General features: G+C 36.1%; 1 protein-coding gene across 2 annotated transcripts in view; it reads left to right on the top strand.

The window, feature by feature from the left end:
• Positions 1 to 20,012, top strand: part of PXDN (peroxidasin) — an 82,270-nt gene that overhangs the window by 28,017 nt on the left and 34,241 nt on the right. Inside the window, exons 4-11 of one of the 2 annotated variants that reach the window (XM_085056751.1) lie at positions 5,047 to 5,118; positions 12,519 to 12,590; positions 13,152 to 13,223; positions 13,698 to 13,867; positions 15,204 to 15,321; positions 17,403 to 17,572; positions 18,477 to 18,749; positions 19,725 to 19,841. In XM_085056751.1, coding sequence (XP_084912877.1) covers positions 5,047 to 5,118; positions 12,519 to 12,590; positions 13,152 to 13,223; positions 13,698 to 13,867; positions 15,204 to 15,321; positions 17,403 to 17,572; positions 18,477 to 18,749; positions 19,725 to 19,841 — 1,064 coding nt within the window. The remainder of the gene's footprint in view (positions 1 to 5,046; positions 5,119 to 12,518; positions 12,591 to 13,151; positions 13,224 to 13,697; positions 13,868 to 15,203; positions 15,322 to 17,402; positions 17,573 to 18,476; positions 18,750 to 19,724; positions 19,842 to 20,012) is intronic. The other variant, XM_085056752.1, reaches the window with a different exon arrangement.

Genomic DNA, 20,012 nt, shown 5'->3' with positions numbered 1-20,012 from the left:
GTTTATTTGACTGCAGAAAGCTGTTTAAAGCTATCCCTTGTTTTGCAAAAATAAACTTTAAGGGTTTCTTTGCCTGTTTCAATGGCTGTGATACAAGTGTTTAAACTGTACAGCCTTAAAGTTGCAGAATTGCTGTTACTGTTCAGGTTATCAATACAGAAGGCTTAAATGTAGCAAATCAATACTGTTCAGCAGTGAAAGTTTCAGCTGAGCAAGAACATGCTAACTGCATTCTGTGAAATGAAGGGAACAAAATAAAATATTTCTTTCCAATAGGATCCCCTGAAGTTGAAATTAGGGGGGAGAGATTGTACAGAAGTTAGAAATGAGGCTCAGAATGTATTATTATAAAGTCAAATAATCTGGAAAAATATGCAACCCTAAGTTGTTCTCTCATGTTTCATAAAACTAGATCATTGATCCATGATGTTACTTGTGTTCTTATGAGAGCTTGTACTGGATTGCATATGGTTCTGAAAATGTATAATTTGCTGACTAATTTTAAAAAACCTGTAATTCCTCAGTGACCCTGATTTAGCAAAATGTGAGTATATATAAATATAAAATCTATAACAAGTAGTAAACATGCATCTATAAAACTAAGCAAAAATATTAGCAACTATATATTTATATATAAAATATATAATGTATGATGCAGCATATTTATTTTTTTTTAAAAGCCAGTTTCTGAGAAATAGATGTCAAGATCCATTGCTGTATGTCCACTGAAGATCAGCTTTTTTGCTTTCAAACAAGAATTGTTTCAGCAGGGTCTAAATCAGGATTTTGAAATGACTTTTTGTACTGTTTCTTTCTGAAGTTGAGCTTAGAGTTTTATGAGGAATATATGTTATCAGAATTACCTGTCTGAGGAAGACATTTTGACAAAAGGTAGTGATATTTTCTCAATTTTCTGTGCATTAAAAATACTCATCACTGTAAAAGTTGGTCTTTACACCATACAATTTTTAAACCTTTTTTTAAGGATTCTTTATTATCTTGTTCTTTATGTAACTGAAATTTTGCCACTTATAAAAGCAGTTTTGTACTATTTTGCTATGCTGTTTGTGGTAATAATTTGGTTTTGTATTACTATACTAATGGTTGGAAAGAACGAAATGTAGTTAGTGTTTTGCTGTTTGGAAAGAAAGAAATGTAGTTAGTGTTTTGCTGTTAAACTAAGAAGGTACTTTTTTTTCTTCTGCTTCTCTGCCTTTCTGTCTTTATTTCATATACCTTAATCTTGGCAATATGGTTCTTTAGAAACCTTCCCAACCTTATAATATAGATGCAAATAAATTTGTGGAAACTTGGTAGGATAATAGTTCCTGACCCTAAAAGCCAACAGTTTATTCTCCAAGAGAGAAGATAGTTGGGAATTAAAGGTAGACACATGATCATTATTACCATGCCAACATGTAGATTTGTAAAAGGTTTGGAATCAGAAGTGGAAAAAATTATGGTAAGTTAAAAAGGAAAGAATTTAGGAGGAGATATGGAAAAATTTATAGTATAAATTAGCTATTAAAAAACCTTTCCAGATAAAGCGAATGCATTAGGTATTTACAGAGCAGTGAGCTAGAAGGTAGCATGAAGGAAGCGAAAGAAGTAAAACGGGAATGAAATTAGCTTTGTCAACAACATTGTAAGGTCACAGTATGAAATGGAGAGATGAGGAAACAGACATGAAAGTACTGCCATAAGCATATGGTAAATGGTAATTAAGACTGTATGAAATGTATCAGTTCCAGAAATGCTAACAGGGAGCATGCAAATTTTGTTTTGTGTCTGGTGAATGAAGTAATAGTGGTAGATGATGTGTTATAAATAGGCCAAAATGCTGAATTTCTGACCTTAAGTATGAGATTAGGTCAAATTTCCTTATGTGCCTTCTGCCACTCTTGCTGTCTTGGTTGTGTTGCTCTGAACACCTCCAGTAGTTCCAGATCTCTTTTCTTAGCAATTCATGTAGCTGGTTCCACTGTCTCCTTCATGTTCCTATATAAACCTCTCCTTGGGTGTTTACTTGTGAGATTTAACTCTACAATACCTGATACTGCTGTTACTTTTTGCCTTTTTTCTCTGCAGTTCCAAACAAATACATCTGGATCTTACTTTCCTTGAATCACATGATTTTTAACATGGTCCATTAAAAAAAGTGAAACTGAAAACTCCAATAATGTCCTCATAGGGAATCTAGCAAGCTTTCTAATTAAAGCTATGTTTTTTTCCCTAATTTTCTGGTAACTGATTACCTATTTGTTAATTTCCTAAGTATATGACCAGTACTTCTGATCTCTAGCAGCCGTGATTGCATTTCTGGAAAAAATGCTCTTTTTTAAAATAAAACACTTCTAAAAATAGGTATTAGTAATTGTCCAAAAATAATTTAATGTCTTAATAGAATATATCCCTTTTTCATCTTAATCCACTGTTTATTCATCTTCTGTCAAATTCTAATATTCAGTTCTGTAAGAAAGCTTTTAGATCAATTAAATGATAAATTATTTTTCTCTAATTGTACTAAATCTGTTTTCTGGTAATGTAACAGATAATTTTGAGAATAATTATGTTAAAATTTGTCAGTGTTTACGAAGTTTTACTTGTATAATATGTTATGTGCACAGGAGCATTTTGGAGAGATGAATATTTTTTGTGAGTGATACTTATTTGTTCTTTGTATTTGTACTGCATGTTGCTCTCCATTAGGCAAATATTTATATATTTTTCTTTCTGTTAATATCCTCAGTGAAATACACAATTAAATGGAAATCTGGTTAACACATCTGTCATAAGCCATACATTTTTGTAGCCCTGAGGTTGCTGGGGTTTCTCTCTGAAGGGAGGATATGGTGGGCTGAGGTCGACTGAGTTTCCTGCAGCTGAGGGTTTTCTGGCCAGAATGGAAAAAGCTCTAGGTTAAAGCTGAATGCCAAATAAAGGCTTACCGCAGTGGCTTGGCAAGAGCTCCTAAAGGCTGCTCCCTTGCCTGCAGGATGGTGGTGAAAGCCTGCAACACTACAGTCATTATCCCAGTCTTCCTCTAACTCACCTCTGATTTGCACTCTGTGCCTTCTTTTGTCTGCAGAGAGTAAATAAAAGTTACATGAATGATTGTGGTAAAACTTTTTAAAAAATTGGAGTAATTCAGATTTCTTGGAAAAAATTAGTGAAATTCCCACAAGAGATAATTAACTGAGGGTTGTTATCAAAACTTTCAAAGCCCACTTTGGTTCTCTGACCAGAAGTTTAGTACTCAGAAATAAGAGGGATTTTCACACTGCTAAGTAGAATTAAGTGCATTAAGAAATAGAAATAACACTTCAGCTGTTCAGTCCTTGAAATTATCTAAGGAGTGAAAAGGTGCATTTAAAATTCTCACAGAAAAAGATAGGAGTTTCATATAAAGGAAAGAGGAAAATTAGGGGAGAGAAAATTGAAATGACTGTGATCCTCAAATGAATTGATAAATCTCAGTCAAATATTTTAATACTCATGAAATATTTTTTTTCAAATAGAATAAAAACCAGTTCCACCTATAAAATGTGTAATGAATTTATACTCACTTTTCAAATTATTTTGTAAGTTTTTACAGTAATATCACATGAGACCAATTCTTTCTGGTTTTGAGTACTTTAAAAACCTCAGAAATTTTTATTTCCATGTTACCTGTTCTTGGAGGAACTCTACCTTTTATTCAGATGCATATCTACATTAATAGAGCATGTGGGAATCTCTGTATATTAATGTGTTGGATTCTCAGCAAGCAGTGCATTGGAAAATTAATTAAGAGTCAAAGGAAGGATACTACTCCTTATTGTTCCCCAAAGTTGTCATTAGTTGAGTTTTAAATACCTACAACTTTTTTTCCTGTTAGGGCATATTGTGAAATGTTGCCCATTGTCACATCAGTGTAAAAACTGCCACCACCAGCAGAGACAGTAGTTTTTCTCTTGCATCAAAAGGAGTTTGCAATATTTCCAGTAAGTTACTGAAAATTGTAATAACAGAAAGCCCAAAAACACTACTAATAAGATGCCTGCTAATAAAGTCATTTGTGGTACAAAGTCTCTTCATCCCCTTTTCATAGAAGCCCATGCCTGATTAACTGAGTTTCAAATAATTTATCAAATATTTGTGAAGAAGTTCTTAACCATGAACCTGCTCCTATCCTAACACAAAAAAGTGACTGACATTGAACCCCCAAAGTATTTTCATATGCTGCTGCCATGCAGAAACTGTAGCCATCAGCTTAACTGTGTGATTTTTCTCCAATACCCCATCACTAAACCATCTTTGCTGCTCAGAGCATGATGAACATGAGCACATACACTGATCCATCCTGATTTATTTTAATTCCATAAAAAAGTTGTAGACAACACCTGTCATCATACTGATACTCTGTTAATTCTGTTTATATTATAGAGTATCAATAGAGACCTAATGTCCATCTTCTACACAGAGACAGAACAAATATACAATGCTGCTGTATGGATGCAATACCAATATTCTAACTTGTATTTTTTTGTAAATACTCAAAAGGCAACACAAGCGGAGTTACAGAAATTTCTCACTGTTTGTTCTCCAAGTCCAGTAAAGACTCACTCTATCCTAATTCGAATATTTGTACCAGTATTCAGATGAGATATTTTAAAGAAAACAAGAGGCCACTGGCATCCCTGCTGTGTTCTGGTAAAGGCACTTCTAATGCAGTTCTGTCCCATTGAGTTGAATTTATTTTGACTTTTGGCAAACCAATCAAAAAAACAGGAGATGAAAATCAAGTAATACCATGAGCACTGGGAGGCCCAAGCCCATCTGAGTATCAGCTTCAGGACCTTCAAGGTCCCAAACTTTTGTCTTTCCTAGTAGTCATTTAGGATAAAATCTCAAGGACAGAATATTTTTATGTTTTTAGGTTTTGATTTGTATTTTTTTCTAATATGTAGTTGAAAAACTGTCTTCATGTGTCAACTTAATTCTTCTTTTCCATCTTCACGTAGCTCTTGTTTGTGTACTAATATTACTGATTGTTTCTTGTTTCAGCTATTTGTACAAGAATGAAATCCAGTCAATTGACAGGCAAGCATTTAAAGGACTTGCCTCTCTAGAACAACTGTAAGTGCCTTTTCTCTTCTGTGCTGTCATCTCCATGGTTCCCCTGCAGAGGAAAAGTGCACGCCTTGATCCATACATCCTACCTGCATGTTCTGCATGTCTGCATTCCCTGGGTTGGGCAGAGAGCCCCGTAATCATTTGCATGTGAAAAAACCACAATTGATCTCTGTGTCAAATTCCTCATTTCTATGTTTGTCTTTTATTTGTGATTTGCATTCCTGATGTCCCTATACATTGTTACATAGCTTTGACAAAGGAGAATAATTGTGGAAAATGTTGAAAATTAATGTGTATTGCTTAGAGATAGATTCTGCTTTTATTTCTGTAGGTTTTTTAAAATATCACAATTCCTTTGACTGCAGCAGTTACTTTGTTTTGTGCAGCATAACTAAAGCTGAATTAGTCTCTTGAAGTTCAACCCAGTTTTGTTAGATTTTGAAACAAGAATAGATTTTTAAATAAAAACCTTGCAATTGTTTATATGTGTTAATCATTGCCATATACAGATGTTTAAAAAGTAAGGAAGTTAATAATTTGTAATGTAGATGTTTCAGTAATGTCCTCCAGAAAGATTGATTAAAATCATACTTCTTTTCCTGTATAATGACTGAAGAATAATTTCTACTGAAAAGGAATGAAGAATGCAGTCCTAAGCATGACGAAACCCAGTTGTATTGATTCCATTAAGTTTGACTTGTATTTTGTTTTATAATCACTTTAGGAGAGACACTGAAGTGCTGGTGTGAGTCCAGAGAAGGGCAGTGAAGCTGGTGAAGGGTCTGGAGCACAAATCCTGTGAGGAGCAGCTGAGGGAGCTGAGGTTGTTTAGTCTGGAGAAAAGGAGGCTCAGTGGAGAAGTTACTGCTCTCTACCATAACCTGAAAGGAGGTTGTAGTGAGCTGGGCAGTGGTCTCTTCTCCCGGGTAACAAGAGACAGGACAAGAGGAAATGGCCTCAATTTACACCAGGGGAGGTTTAGATTGCATATTAGAAAAACCTTTTTCGTGGAAAGGGTGGAAAACAGACTGCCTAGAGAAGCAGTGGAGTCACTCTTCCTGGACATGTTCAAGAAAGGACTGGATAGCACTTAGTGGTCATGCTTTAGCGATGAACATGATAGCAGTGTTCAATTGATGGTTGGACTTGAAAATCCTAAATATCTTTTCTAGCCTTAATAATTCTATGATTCTATGATCAGAAAGCACTGCTCTACATTCATTGTGGTAATGTTTAGAAAAGGGAAAAAGCTGTAAATATGTAGTTGTTTCACAGTTTGACTACCAAATAATAGTAGTAAAGCAATAAGTTTTGTAGTGTATAAGTTGGGGGCTGAACATAAATTTTTAAACTCCTGAAAGGTATCAGTGTATTACAAGTTTTTATATGTACCAATTTCCTTATTACTATAAACCTCTAATGGATATTAGTAGATACAGAGTATATATGAAATAAAATTATACTTCCTGTGGGTACAAAATCATACATGAGTATTTCAGAGTGCAGTAGATGCCTTTTGAAGGAAGAGCTTGTGTATAAAGCAAAAGCATTGATTGCAAAAAATATATAAATATGTAATTTGTTTCCTTAATACCTTTCTCTTCCTCCTCCTTTTACTCTAGAAATTATTACTGCACCATATTGACAGCAACTGGTAGGGTTTACTTGCATGCTAATAGCAATACTTAATTTCTGTGTAGAATTTGGAATACTGAGGCCCATGTATTGAATTACTGTTTCCAAAATAATGCTTTTGCCTATGCTACAACTCTGATATGCTACAAGTGGCAACATTTGTCCTTTTTATCTTTTTCTCCTTTTTTTTCCTGTTGATCTATGTTATGACTGAAAAACATAAATCACTTTGAAATATTAACACCTGCTGAATATACTTTCCCACTATGTGGCAATTAAGCCTCTCTGCCTACGGTGATATCAGACTGTATCAGCTTAAGCTCAAACTTTTGAGACATCTTTATTCAGTATGAAATTAAGTTTCAAACTCAGGGTTTGAGTCTCGCCTCTAGCTGGGCAGTATGCAAATGAAGCCTGGCACAGTCACAGCTCACTGTGTCAAGGCAGCACCTGCAGCTGCTGGGGGCTTGGGGCAGGTACTTCCCCACTGCCTGCAGCAGAGCTCACTGCTTTTTAGAGCTCTTCTCCTGGGCACGTGCTAAACAGACAGCTTGCCTGGCAGGAAAATGGGAGCACATGAAGCTGGTGGGAGGCACAGAAGTAAAGTCAATGGAGAGTAGTCTTTGAGATTTTTAGTTTATGAGAGATTTGGCATTTATGCATATTCAGTATAAAAATATGTTCTTACTCTGCAGGGTCTGTTTTATCACATTGTCTTTGGAGGAAAACTGCTGACAGGACAAGTGTTACTCTTGGCAAACAAGTTCCCAAGTGTCCTAATTTTAGTTTTGAAATTTATTGACTACTTAGTCAATGTTTCTGCATTTGAGGTCTCTGTGGCTTCAACTTATCAAATACATTTTGCTACTGGTTGTGTTAATTCAGCCAAATGTTCTTCTCAATGCTTAGCAGAGTTCTCAGAAGTAGATTCTGTGGACCACGTTTCAGGAAAGACATGTTTCATAGCAATTTCTTCTACTCCAGTGAAGCAGAATTCAACTGATAGTAGCTTTTTAAAACATACCTGAACAGCAAAACAAACACATTTCTGGTGGTGGTTATTGTTGTTAACAGAATCTAAATGTAGTTAAATTTAGGAGGCCTGTTGCACGTATAGGGGACAAAAACCCCCAAGTATTTACTGCAGCTGGCAGGTTCCTCCTTAAACCTCTGCGGCAGAATTCTTAGCTGCTGATGTAGTCAAAATGCTTTTCCTTTGGAGATTTCTGCCAAGGGAATAAGATCTTTGAATCAGATCTTAAAACCTGTTTGTGCTAGAGTAAATTCTGAAGAAAAATTGGCAGTTTTAGATACTTGAACACACTGAACCACACATATGTCATCACCTGACTTTTCACCTGTGGTTGGGCATGAAAGGGGAGAGTCAGCTGATGAAAAGTAGCCACTTAGTACCAGTTTAGACACTGTTAAATCTGCAAGACATATGTTTGGGTCTGGCAAATGCAGCACAAAGCTGCAGGAAACTTACATTTTTTCGGAGCAGCAGCCAGAAGGCAGACAGAACACCCGAAAGGCAAGGAAGGCTGCCTCTATATGCTTGGGCTTAGACAGCTACTCTATACCTCCGTGTGCCTGTGCTTAGACAACTAAATCCCACCTGAAATGTCACAAATGACCTGCTTGGGAGGTCACGAGTTTGGATCCTAAGATCTAGCTCTAAATGGAGCCCATTTCCAGATATGTATACATTGCTTTTCTTCCAAATATCTCTCGTATTTTTGAGATCTCAGCTTATGAGTTGTATGTGTCAGGGACAAAAAGTGTACACTGCCATATTTAACTAGTGGGATCCCCAGATAATAATGGAATTATTATATAAATCTGTTTACCTAATCTTACTTACGCATTTTCTTATAACTTTCATATTAGCATACTAACTTTGCTCTTTATAAGCTGTTATTAGTTATGATGTAATTTGTGTACACGTGTACATATTTGGGGGGAATTAATAGACAAAACCATTCACTAACATATAGTAATTCAGTCTGTTATATTAAGTTTATTTCCCTCATTTCAATTTTCAGTATTTTTTAAATGCTGCTATTTATTTTCTTGTTTTATAGTACAAGTTTCTGATTTTTGCATAACTGTATGTCAGCAGTTATACACATTTAACACAGTGGAGTCTGTGTAGCATTGCAGCTAAAACTACCTATCAGAAGGAATAATGAAAGAGAATTATTAAACAAATAAACAAACAAACCCATTACAGGGGCCTTGAGAAGTATAAGATCAGCTAGGGACTCAAACTGGAAACAGATACTCGTTTAGTCATATTTTAAAATTCTTCAAAAATAGGATCCCATAATCTCCTTAAGTATCCTGTTCCAGTATTTTATATCATTACCACAACATACATTGAAATATTTTTAGTTGTGGTTTAAGGCTCGTACTTCTTGTCCCTGTGCAGGGAAAACTTTTTTATAAATTGGAAAATATATGTTTGTTCATTCTTTTTCTAATAATCAAAACAGAAAACATGCTGTTTAAATATTGAGAACATAGATTATACTCAGTTAATGGGTTAGTAAGTACTTCCCCAAAGATATGACAATACTAGTAGAAAAAGAACAATTGGCATATATGATAAAAGTCCTCCCCCACAAAAAATACAAAGCAACGTAAGATATAATCCTAAATTCAGTGAAAAATGCCAGTGGGATTGTATTTTACAGTAAATTTTTGTCCTACAAGATGGATAATAAGAAAGAAAATCTACACCATTCTTATTTGAGAATACCTTTATCTTTCTCTCATGTTTCATTTAGACTTTTTTTCCCTGTAAGTGTTTCTCTTCCTTTTGTTTAATTCTTGATAGTGAGTTTAGAATTCAAAAAGAAAGTCATGTTGGTATTTAAAAATCATTCTTGCATGCTTTTCTTTTAATTTTCATGCTAAAAGTAATTTTAATATTAAATTTATTACATGGTACTACTATTTTTAGAGTGTTTTGTACTCTGATCATAAAAGATGCCTATAAAGATATGCCAATGTGAGATTATTTCCTGAATATAATTACCTTTAAAGTGAATTTTAAATCCAAGAAATTATCATATTAATTAAAATATTGAAATATCCTTTTAAAAAACATCAATGTAGTACATAGAAGAAAATAATAAAAGTGATAAACCTAAGTGATAAAAGAGGATTAAAGTGTAGGTCGTAATACCAACAATTTTTTATTCTCTTTATTGTAGACTTAAAATGCAGTCTGGTTTCTGCATCTATTTATTTTGAGTTACACTTGGTAATTATTTTGGCCAGATATTTAACACTTTGTTTTATTCATAAATTGCATGGTAAGTTGCTCAGGACTTTTTTAGGCCATAATTTAAAGACCTGCAAAACCCAACTAACTTGTGTAGTCCAACTACTTGAATGAATTAAGAGTATTTTGTGGCTGGATTTCATTATTTGATTTTTTGAGCTGCTTTAGGCAGCGTGGTATCTGATGAAGTAAAGTTAACTGTTACAACTGCTTCAGCACCTGAATTATAGTATTTGTATCTGGGATGGTGTGAGCTAGTAAACAAGACAAGGTTTATAATAAATTTTTTTCTTTAAATTTGGTTAGAGAAACAAGGTGGGTTTTCAGGCACATAAAGTGGTCATTACATCTGTAATTTTAGTAGTCTTGAGTTCTAAATGGCCATTATGGACTGTTGATTTGAGTTAAGCAATTTATACACTACTTAAACCATCTGAGAGAGGTGTTCTTTCTTTTTCTCTCTTTCTAATTTCACCTCTGATTCATGGCCCTGAAGAAGGAGTTGTGTGCCTCAATGTGTCTGCTTTTACCAATGTTATTTATTGTTCTGATAAGAGATCTACAAATCTTGCCTTGTCAATGCCAAAGAAATACAAGAGATTAATTTATTGGGAATATAAAGAAATGCATTTGCAAGGTGCTCATGAGGCATAAAAATGCAAGTAGAATTAAGAAAGTTAAAAAGGAAAGAATCACTGCTGACTGCACAAGAAGTAGTGAATTAACAAGAAGTAACAAAACCTATAGCTATGCCTGGTTTTTCCCTTTGTCCCCTATCATTGCAGTGATCCCCAACTTGCCTTGCTCCCTCCCAAATGCTGCTGATCCAGGGAGGTGGACAAGCAGAGCCCTGGCTCCTGGCAAGCTGTGCCCGCCCACCTCAGTCCTTCCTCACTAAAGGCTCTCTTCTCTCTGCTGAGAATGAACCTTGCGGGAAATATCTGCCTTTGAGATCTGTCTTTTTAATTTAGATGAAATTGGCCTGTATTTTCAAAGGGGAGATGAAAACTGGCAGTCATAGTGATGTATGGTGACACACTTTGATTCCTTACGCTAGCAAGATCATTCTCTATGCTCAATACGCTTTGTGGCTACGCCTTGCACTGGCAGTAGGCAGACTTGACACTCTGATGTGCTTGATCTCGTCAGTGCTGATTTATTGGCTTTTTCTGTGGTCCCCATTCACTGCTCCCTGGCATCGCTCGCTGGCTCACGCTTGGCCTGGGAGGCTGCCAGGCACGTGCCTGGCTTCCCTTGCTCGCGCCTTCCAGGGCTCCCTGCAAGGGCCTGGCCGGAATCGCCGCTTCTTGCCGCTTTTCTCTCTCCGCAGCCACCACTGGGCTCAGCACAGGCAAATCCCCATGTCCTTGTCCTTTTCACAGTGAGGGATTGATTTTTCAGGAGCTACTGGGCTCTGAGTTGTTCTCACTGTTTTTAAATGACGGGCTTTTTTGTTCTTCAGACCGCAGTGATTTCTGTATGTGCACATTCTCCAGAGGTTCCTGAGTTTGTCAGAGGTCAAATAGGAAACTTAAGGAGTTTTTGATAGTTTTGGATGTAATCAGGATCCAAAGGCTATAAATTATTTTCACAGTTCCTTGTGCCAATGTTATCTATTACATCTTGTTTTCTCATCTGCCGTGTTAAGGAATATCTCCACAAAATAGTCAATGCTGGAATGATCCTGCCTTTTCAGTCCCTTTTCGCAAAAGATACAGATTAGTGATTCGGTTAATTGTCTTGTTATGTTAACTCTCTCAGTTTTACAGGATAAACAGTTGTGTAGTATTTGTTGTTGTGTAATATTAATAGCTTACATAAGCATCAACAGAGCATCAAACAGCACAGCTGTGGTGGTTAATTGAGCACCAATGGCTGGGAAGTCCTTTGTCTAAAGTCAAATTAATCAAACTTGGGTTTATATTACAAATTTGGCTTTTGAGAGTGTTCACATGTTTAAATTCCAGTGCTTATGGACTAGGGAAGGTTACTTCTCAGGATCTTTTGAAATTTTCACCCACTGAAATGAAAACAATTGTCCATGAAAAATGTTATTCTGCTGGAAACTGTTTTCTAAACAACTTTTAACATTTTTCCTATGAAAAAATAATAATTTTCTTTTTTTTTTTTTCAAGTGTGCATAAAATGAACATCTGACTGGGCAAAACAGTGTTCAAAGTATCATCTCCAAAATCTCCAAAGCAATGTTCGAGTTTTTTTTCTTATATATGTACACACACACACACACACACACACACACACACACTCTCAGTGTAGTGATCTGTAAAACTTTTTTGTTTGTCAGGTCTTGTATTTCTCAGATTTAAGTATGAGATTCAGATGGTAACAGAAAAAGCTGCTACATCACTGTGGCCATTTAGATCTATAAACTGTATGGAAACAATAAATTCTTTAAAATATTTCACCTTCTTTAAGAAAATTGTTTCATTACTTTTCTTTTTGTTTAACGTATTTTCAGGTATCTGCACTTTAATCAAATAGAAACGTTGGAACCTGAATCCTTTACTCATCTTCCAAAACTTGAAAGGCTGTAAGTTTTTTTTTTCTTGGGGTAAGATTCAGAAGACAGCTTGCTTCCTTGTTTGAATTAAATCAAGTGTTTGAAAAAAAAATTGCCATTGATTATTTTTAATCCTTTTTTTTTTACTGTAACTACTACATAGTATTTCCAAGAACATTTTGATGAGGCTGGTCTTAGAGGAATGCAGAAGTGAGCATTGCCTGTGGTATATTTTTCTATTGCAAAACTATTTTCCAAAGAGCTGTGATCAATGTTTGACCTAAAATAAATGTTATGAATGAAGAACTAGATAATTTATTTAGAACCTTTAAAAAAAAATCTCATTTGAATGCTTATGAACCCTCTTCCTTTTGGTTACCTGTGGCTTCGATTTCCCCCCATGGACACACCAAGTAAACCTTGGAGGCCACTTAAAAAAATAGCAGACAGTGAGTTGCTGAACAGGTTTAACTTTTTTTTCTTAAATTTTCTTAGATTGCTTTATCTTGAAAAACTTCCAGAAGAATATAAATTAAATGAGTGCATCACAAAATTTGAATTATTACATGCATATTTCTGTGTTTTTAACAGGTTTTTGCATAACAACAGAATAGCTCATTTGATTCCTGGAACATTTAGTCACTTAGAATCTATGAAGAGACTGTAAGTAAATTGAATTATTATTGAACTAAGGAATCTTAAATAACCCAATTAGACTGTATCTCCTCTTGCAATATTTATCTTCCTTGCAAATGCCTTTTAGCGTGTAATTAAGTACTGTTTTTTTTTTCTTAACTGTGCTCCAGTTGTGTATGTATATAGATTGAGACCATTGTTTCATATCTATTTTCTTTAGTTATTGACTAAAATTTATTTCCTTTATTGGGATTATTTGTAATTGTTGTTTTATAGACTAAACAATATATAAGGATCATTCTTTATGCAGGAAAAATAACACACATTCTTCTAATAAAAACTACCAGAATGCCTACAAGCAAGTAACCATTACCTGAATTGCATGTTGGCCATTGTCTGCATTCACAGACAAAGGTGTTGCTCCATTTGCAGAACCATGTTGATCCTAGAAAATGGTTGAAGCTTGCTAACAGAGTTGTGGCTGCTCCTTGTTTTGTGCAGGCGTTTGGATTCAAACGCTCTTCACTGCGACTGTGAAATCCTGTGGCTGGCGGAGCTGCTCAAGACGTACGCGGAGTCAGGAAACGCTCAAGCAGCAGCTACCTGTGAGTATCCACGAAGGATCCAGGGAAGATCAGTGGCCACAATAACACCAGAAGAACTGAACTGCGGTGAGTTTGCCACTTCCTGATGGCTTCTTTAATGGGTTGCATGTACTTAAACAGGTTTTTTTTTTTTTTGGAGGTTGGAATTCATTGTTCTCTTTGATAATGCTGACCACTTCTGGTTAATATTGGTTATTTCTAGAAATCTCTCTGTGTTCCTTCTCTGGTTTTGTGTGCTTCTGACAGAATTGATTGCTTTTACCCTTCATCCTATCTTTAATGAAACAAATATAGCCATGTTTGAAATTTTCCCTTGAAGAACTAAAGGTGATTATCCTGAAGGAGTTTCTTTTTCCTATTTATATTTCAGTTCTGATCATAACAGGATTGTCAACTAGAGTCTATGGTGTTGCATCAATATTGTTTGGTGTCCTTTATTCCCTTCTATACAAGGGAAAGGAAAGAAAGAAGCTTTACTGAAATGCTCCTGATGACACAGTCCTTGCCTTTAAAATTTTTGTTGATGTTGTAGAAATTGGGGTTGGGCCACTGAATTTTTTTTTTACTCATCTCTAATTACAAGGAGTGCCCCACACAGGTACAGAAATCTTCTGGCACTGAGGATTAATGGACAAGCACGTTTGTTATCCTTCTGTTTGCCTGTATTCCTTCACCCTAGGGGTGCAAAAGCTTGGCCCATGGGCACCCTGGGTCTTGGACCAGCACCTCTTGTGTTCTGAAATCAAAATACGGATTTCTCATCAAGCTATGGGCATTTACCTGCCCACCCATGTAATGAAACCAAGGTATTAAATAAGTAAATTGTCCTTTTGGTTATGCATTGGATATAATTTTGATCACAAGAGCTATGACCATAAGCATCTAAAAGGTTCTTGAAAAAGATAGTACAAAGGGGATTTCAAGCAAGAATGATTCACATGGCATCCTACCAGCTCTTTGCACATCTAAGGAGCCTGAATATGGAAACTGCAGGAAGCAAGCATACAAAATATTCTGTGAAGCAGGCTAGGCACTGATACTTATCTAGAGGAAGTTATTTTAAATGGCACTTGTGCTTTCTGCTTTAAAGTTTTTTCCTTCATAGGCAATTTGAGTCTCTGTTCAAATAAATAAAACAGCTGCTTTAGAACCTGATACAAATTTGCACAATCTATTTCCAGTCTTTTAAAAGGTCCTAATGAACAATGAAAGAGGTCAGAAATCCCACAGTCACTTTTGTATAGGGAAAAGTGCATTTAATCCTGATTAAGCATATACATATTTTAAGTCAAAACATTTGTGAAAAAATATTTTTTACAAGGTGTGTGGAAGTATTTTTATTTACCATTTTAGTAGTTTTAAAATAAGTAAGAGTTCTTTGTATGTTTTATTGTTGATATAGAGAGGCCAAGAATTACATCAGAGCCTCAGGATGTGGACGTTACCTCAGGGAATACAGTGTACTTCACTTGCAGGGCTGAAGGCAATCCTAAACCAGAAATTATCTGGCTTCGAAACAAGTAAGTTTAAAAGAGGAAGAGAAAAACTTGATGTAAGTACATTTGCCTGTGTGTGTGTAAATCTCTGGATGCATGTCCACGTGCTGTATATGCTAATATATGAAATAGTGACAGCAAAAACATGCTATAATTAAAATAAATACATGAAGTAATAATGGCCCATATTTTTTTTATTAGTAATTCTAAACACTAAAGAGCTGATATCTATAAAATATTATTTCATTACTCTAATACTATTTGTAAGATGATCAGCTGTAGTATACCTGCAATGCTGCTTACATCTGTAATACTAAATCATTTATATGTAAGTACCAGGCACTTACCACAATCTGCTGTGGACATGTTGCATGTACAACATGTGGATTACTTAGCATTTGCATATATTTTGGGGCAGAGCAAAAGCTACTTTTTTTAAAGGACTCCAGCTGGATACAATTAAAGTTTCAGAGAAGGTCTTCCTAGCTCCTCTGAGGTAGCTTTCCTCCAGGGTGTAGCTCTGTTCCAGGAGAGGAGAGACACATCAGTTTCCAGGCTCCTCAAACTGGTACATGGAGGACAGGCAAGTCCTTATATCATAAGATTGTACCATAATTCGTGTTGGAAGAGGTCTCCAGTTCAGCCTTCTGCTCAAAGCAGGATTATATCAGGTTGATTTATCCAGATGGGTCTTGAGAGCCTGTAAGGATGGAGATAGCACAAGTTGTCTGGGCAACCTACTCCATATCTTTTCCTTACCGCTTAGAAGATGAGGGGAGGTTCTGTAAAGGATGACTATCTTTCAACAGCCCAAGGGCCAGCCTGCTGCAGAGTGGCTGCTCAGGCTGTGCCCAGAGCCTGGCTCACTCCAGCAGTGCTGGGCACGCACATCTCAACCAGCCTTGTGCCAGCACATTGCCCCCTTAAACTGGTGTGAACATACAATGGACACATGAGTTGTGAGTTTACCATCAGCAAATCAGACTTTTGCTTAATAATGTTCTTACACAAGTGGAGAATCTGATCAGGAGCATAAATTACCTTACAGTTTATATAAAGCCTTTTGGTTTGTTAGTCGCTGATAAAATGGCATGGTGTGTAGTCCTGGTTCTATAACTTTCTGCTGATGTCAGTGAGAGCCCCACATGCAGCAAAGGTGTAGCATTTATGGAGTGTGTCAAGAACAGAGCCTTGAACTTGAATGGTATAATTATTTTGTTAAAATTTTCTCTGGCATATGTACTTTTTATAGTACACAAAGAAAATGTATTCAAAGCACACATGATATTTAAGAAGAAATTTGAGCTTGGGGTGAGGGATTATTGACTCTGGCTTGTTTCCTGGCTTCATGAATGAGAGCAAAGCTCTTTGCGAGGTAGTTGAATATGGCAAGATTTCAGTCAAAAGCCATCGACCTGTTGAGCAGTACGTTTAATAGATCAGTAGGCTGAGTTTTGTTCATAGGAGGTGTGATCTCATCCCTCTTCTGTCCTTTCTTCACCACGTAGTGAGGAGTGGACTGAGAAACAGTTCCTTTGATAAAACCCCTTAGGACTTCTCAGTTAACATCACAAAAACTCATCCATGACCTAACCTGAAGACCTGATCTTAACTTACGTTTTTTACCAGTACAAATTATAATCAGATTCATTAGTTTGCCTTGAATAATCCAGGCAGAGTTTGGCATAAAGATGGTTTTATAGCAACTAATCTTTCTCCTAGTAGAAAGTATCTTGAATATTGAACTTGCATGGTATACTTCAGGTGCAAACAGTTTAAATTGTTTTGCCAGCTTGAACAGCCTTTTAAAGACCAGGTATGTCTATTTTGTTCACTTTTTTTCCTGTAAGCTTTTCCTCATAAAATTATTTTGGCTGTTCATTTTGAAGATATAATACTTGCATAAGCAAAATTGTTACATTTTTTGTTTTTCCTCTTCTTCTCTTTAGGAGAAAGTTTAAAATTCTATTATTTTATAGCAAAGTAAAACTTTCTTCTTCCCTTGCAAGTTATTTTGGGTAATTTATCTCCTGGGTTTTATTATTTGGCAGTTTTCTGCGCTTGTGATTTAAAGGTTTAACTCTAGCAGATCCTTTTCTTCTCAGTAATGAGCTCAGTATGAAAGAAGATTCCCGTTTAAACTTGCTAGATGATGGTACATTGATGATTCAGAATACCCAAGAAACAGACCAAGGCATTTACCAGTGCATGGCAAAAAATGTGGCTGGAGAAGTGAAAACTCAGGAAGTTACTCTTAGATACTTTGAGTCACCAGGTAAAGAACATTAAGTATGAATTTTGCATTCAGATAGAGTTGTTTTGATAATAAGATTGTTAAAAAATGAAATGCTTTCGTGGTTGACATGTATATTTGTTGGGGTTGGGCATCTTAAGAACTAGATCATGAAGCACTAATATCCCTAGAACAAAAATGCAACTCAGCTGGTTAATTAATATTTTTATTGTAGTATGCAATTTTGATAATAGTCTCATGGGCTGTAGAAGGGTTAGGAAAAGAGGCTGTTACATTGCAACATTGCTCAATGCAACAACATTCTGTCTGGATACCTGAAAACCCCAGGCTGCTGAACAGGCTGCTCATGGAAGCTTTGGCATACCCTGTGCAGCCATTCTTGCTCAAGAACTTCTGAGCTCTGTCTAGCCAAGGCCTCATGTTTGCAAGGACTAAATTCCTGTCCAGAACTGTAATGTTTTTAAAACCCAAACTTTGCTGTGAGAACATTTTGTTTTGACACACAGCATCAGGTAAACTTAAAATGTCATTGCAAAGTACTCATGTAGTTGAGAGAAGTTACTTAAAATGTAGCTTAATCAGTTTTGTCTTTTGTGCACTTACTGCAATTTTTAGCCTGTTTGTTGTTTGGGTCTCAATGTCCTTGCCTCTGAAGAGACCTTTATAAAGATCATCATAGGAATGCAAAATGTTTGAAAATTGTTTTAATGGGAGTTGAGAAAAAACATCAGTGCAACTATGAGCTTTTGTTTTCATCTATTGATGTCTGCAGTTAGATCAGATGTAAAGGAAGGCAGAGATTAGAAGTATGTTGGAACACAGCTATTAGAACCCCCCATAGTTGTGTCCATTTATAGACTATATTGGTCTAAATTAGAGGTGTGTAAGCTAAAAGCTGCATTTAGGCATTGTTGTTTTCTCACAGCCCGGCCAAGTTTTGTGATTCACCCACAAAATACTGAAGTGCTGGTTGGAGAGAGTGTTACCTTGGAGTGCAGTGCAACTGGGCACCCTCAGCCACGAATTACCTGGACCAAAGGTGACAGAACCCCTCTGCCAAATGACCCTCGCATCACAATAACCCCGTCAGGAGGACTTTATATACAAAATGTAAAGCAGGAAGACAGTGGCGAGTACACCTGTTTTGCAACTAACAGCATAGATAACATCCATGCGACTGCGTACATCATAGTCCAAGGTAAATAATTGTTGCGGTTTAACATGCACCTATTATCACAACAAATAATGTTCAACTAGGAGCAACATATTACTTGAAATTGTGTGGGTTGTCTTTTCTTCTGAGTTGACAGAGCCAGGCTAAAAACGTAAGACTTTTTACTTTTAATTGCCTGAGGCATTAGCAGAGCTTTTCTGCAAAGCAAAATTCAAAGTACTCTAACTTGTGGTTGCAGTAATTTTGATATTGTATGTAAATAGTGTGATTATAAAGTATTTGAGAATATCTATCAAAAGTCTCTTGTACATATAGATAATAATTTTTGCAAACACTTTAATGATGGAACTTTTATTTCCAAAATACTTTGAGTAACTTTAAATTCTAGTGTGCTTCTGTTCTCATGTTAAAATCTTTAGTTGGCAAACAGTTAAGATTGTAAATGCCTTGTTAGGGAGTGCTAAAGCTATACAGAGCAACTTGTCTGTATGGTTTATTCATTTCTTATTTACCACTGGATGATTGTGTTTTGAGAGCTGAACAAATCACTTCTCACACTGGTAGAGCACAGTGTTGCTGCAGAATCTGACCCACACTCCCTTCACTGCTTTCATGGAGGAAAAGAAGCGGCTCAGGAAGGTTTTGATTACATTATGTTTTCTTCACAGTTTAGCTGGGAAGTGTTGAGAGAAAGAGAAGAAGGTATTTTTAATCCAGGGAACAGTCTATGTTTGATTCTACAAGTCTTACTTTACCTATTTGGATCTGTGACAGTAGATCCCACATGCCTTCATTGAGCTCAGGGCCAGGTTGTGAGGGAGATGTTCCTTTTGCACAAGTGGCCGCCCTAACTCTCCTCTCTAAGGGTCAAAAAGAGTCCCATTAGCATCTCTCTTCCCACCAATATGGAGTATTTCAAATTACACAGGAAATAGTATGTAATTTAGTAATGCATTTTCCAGCTGTTTTTTTTTAACTGCTTAATTTTCTCTCGTGTAGCTCTACCTCAGTTTACTGTCACTCCACAAGACAAAACAGTGATTGAGGGACAAACCGTTGACTTCCCTTGTGAAGCACAAGGTTATCCCCAGCCTGTTATTGCTTGGACTAAAGGAGGTAAGTGTGTTCTAGTCTTACTTTTAAACTACTAGAATAGTTTAGCAGTCATATTGGAATCATTCCTTTATTGAAAGGAACTGCATGTATTTGTTTAGATGCTTCAGTTTCTGAAGGAAACAGAGTTCATCTTTCTCCTTTAGCTGGGAATGACAAGGTGTCCTACAGAAG

Source organism: Lichenostomus cassidix, chromosome 3 (genome assembly GCF_008360975.1).
Source record: "Lichenostomus cassidix isolate B80296 chromosome 3, HeHo_3.0, whole genome shotgun sequence".
Lineage (NCBI taxonomy): Eukaryota > Metazoa > Chordata > Aves > Passeriformes > Meliphagidae > Lichenostomus > Lichenostomus cassidix.
This window is presented reverse-complemented; position numbering and strand designations above follow the sequence as displayed.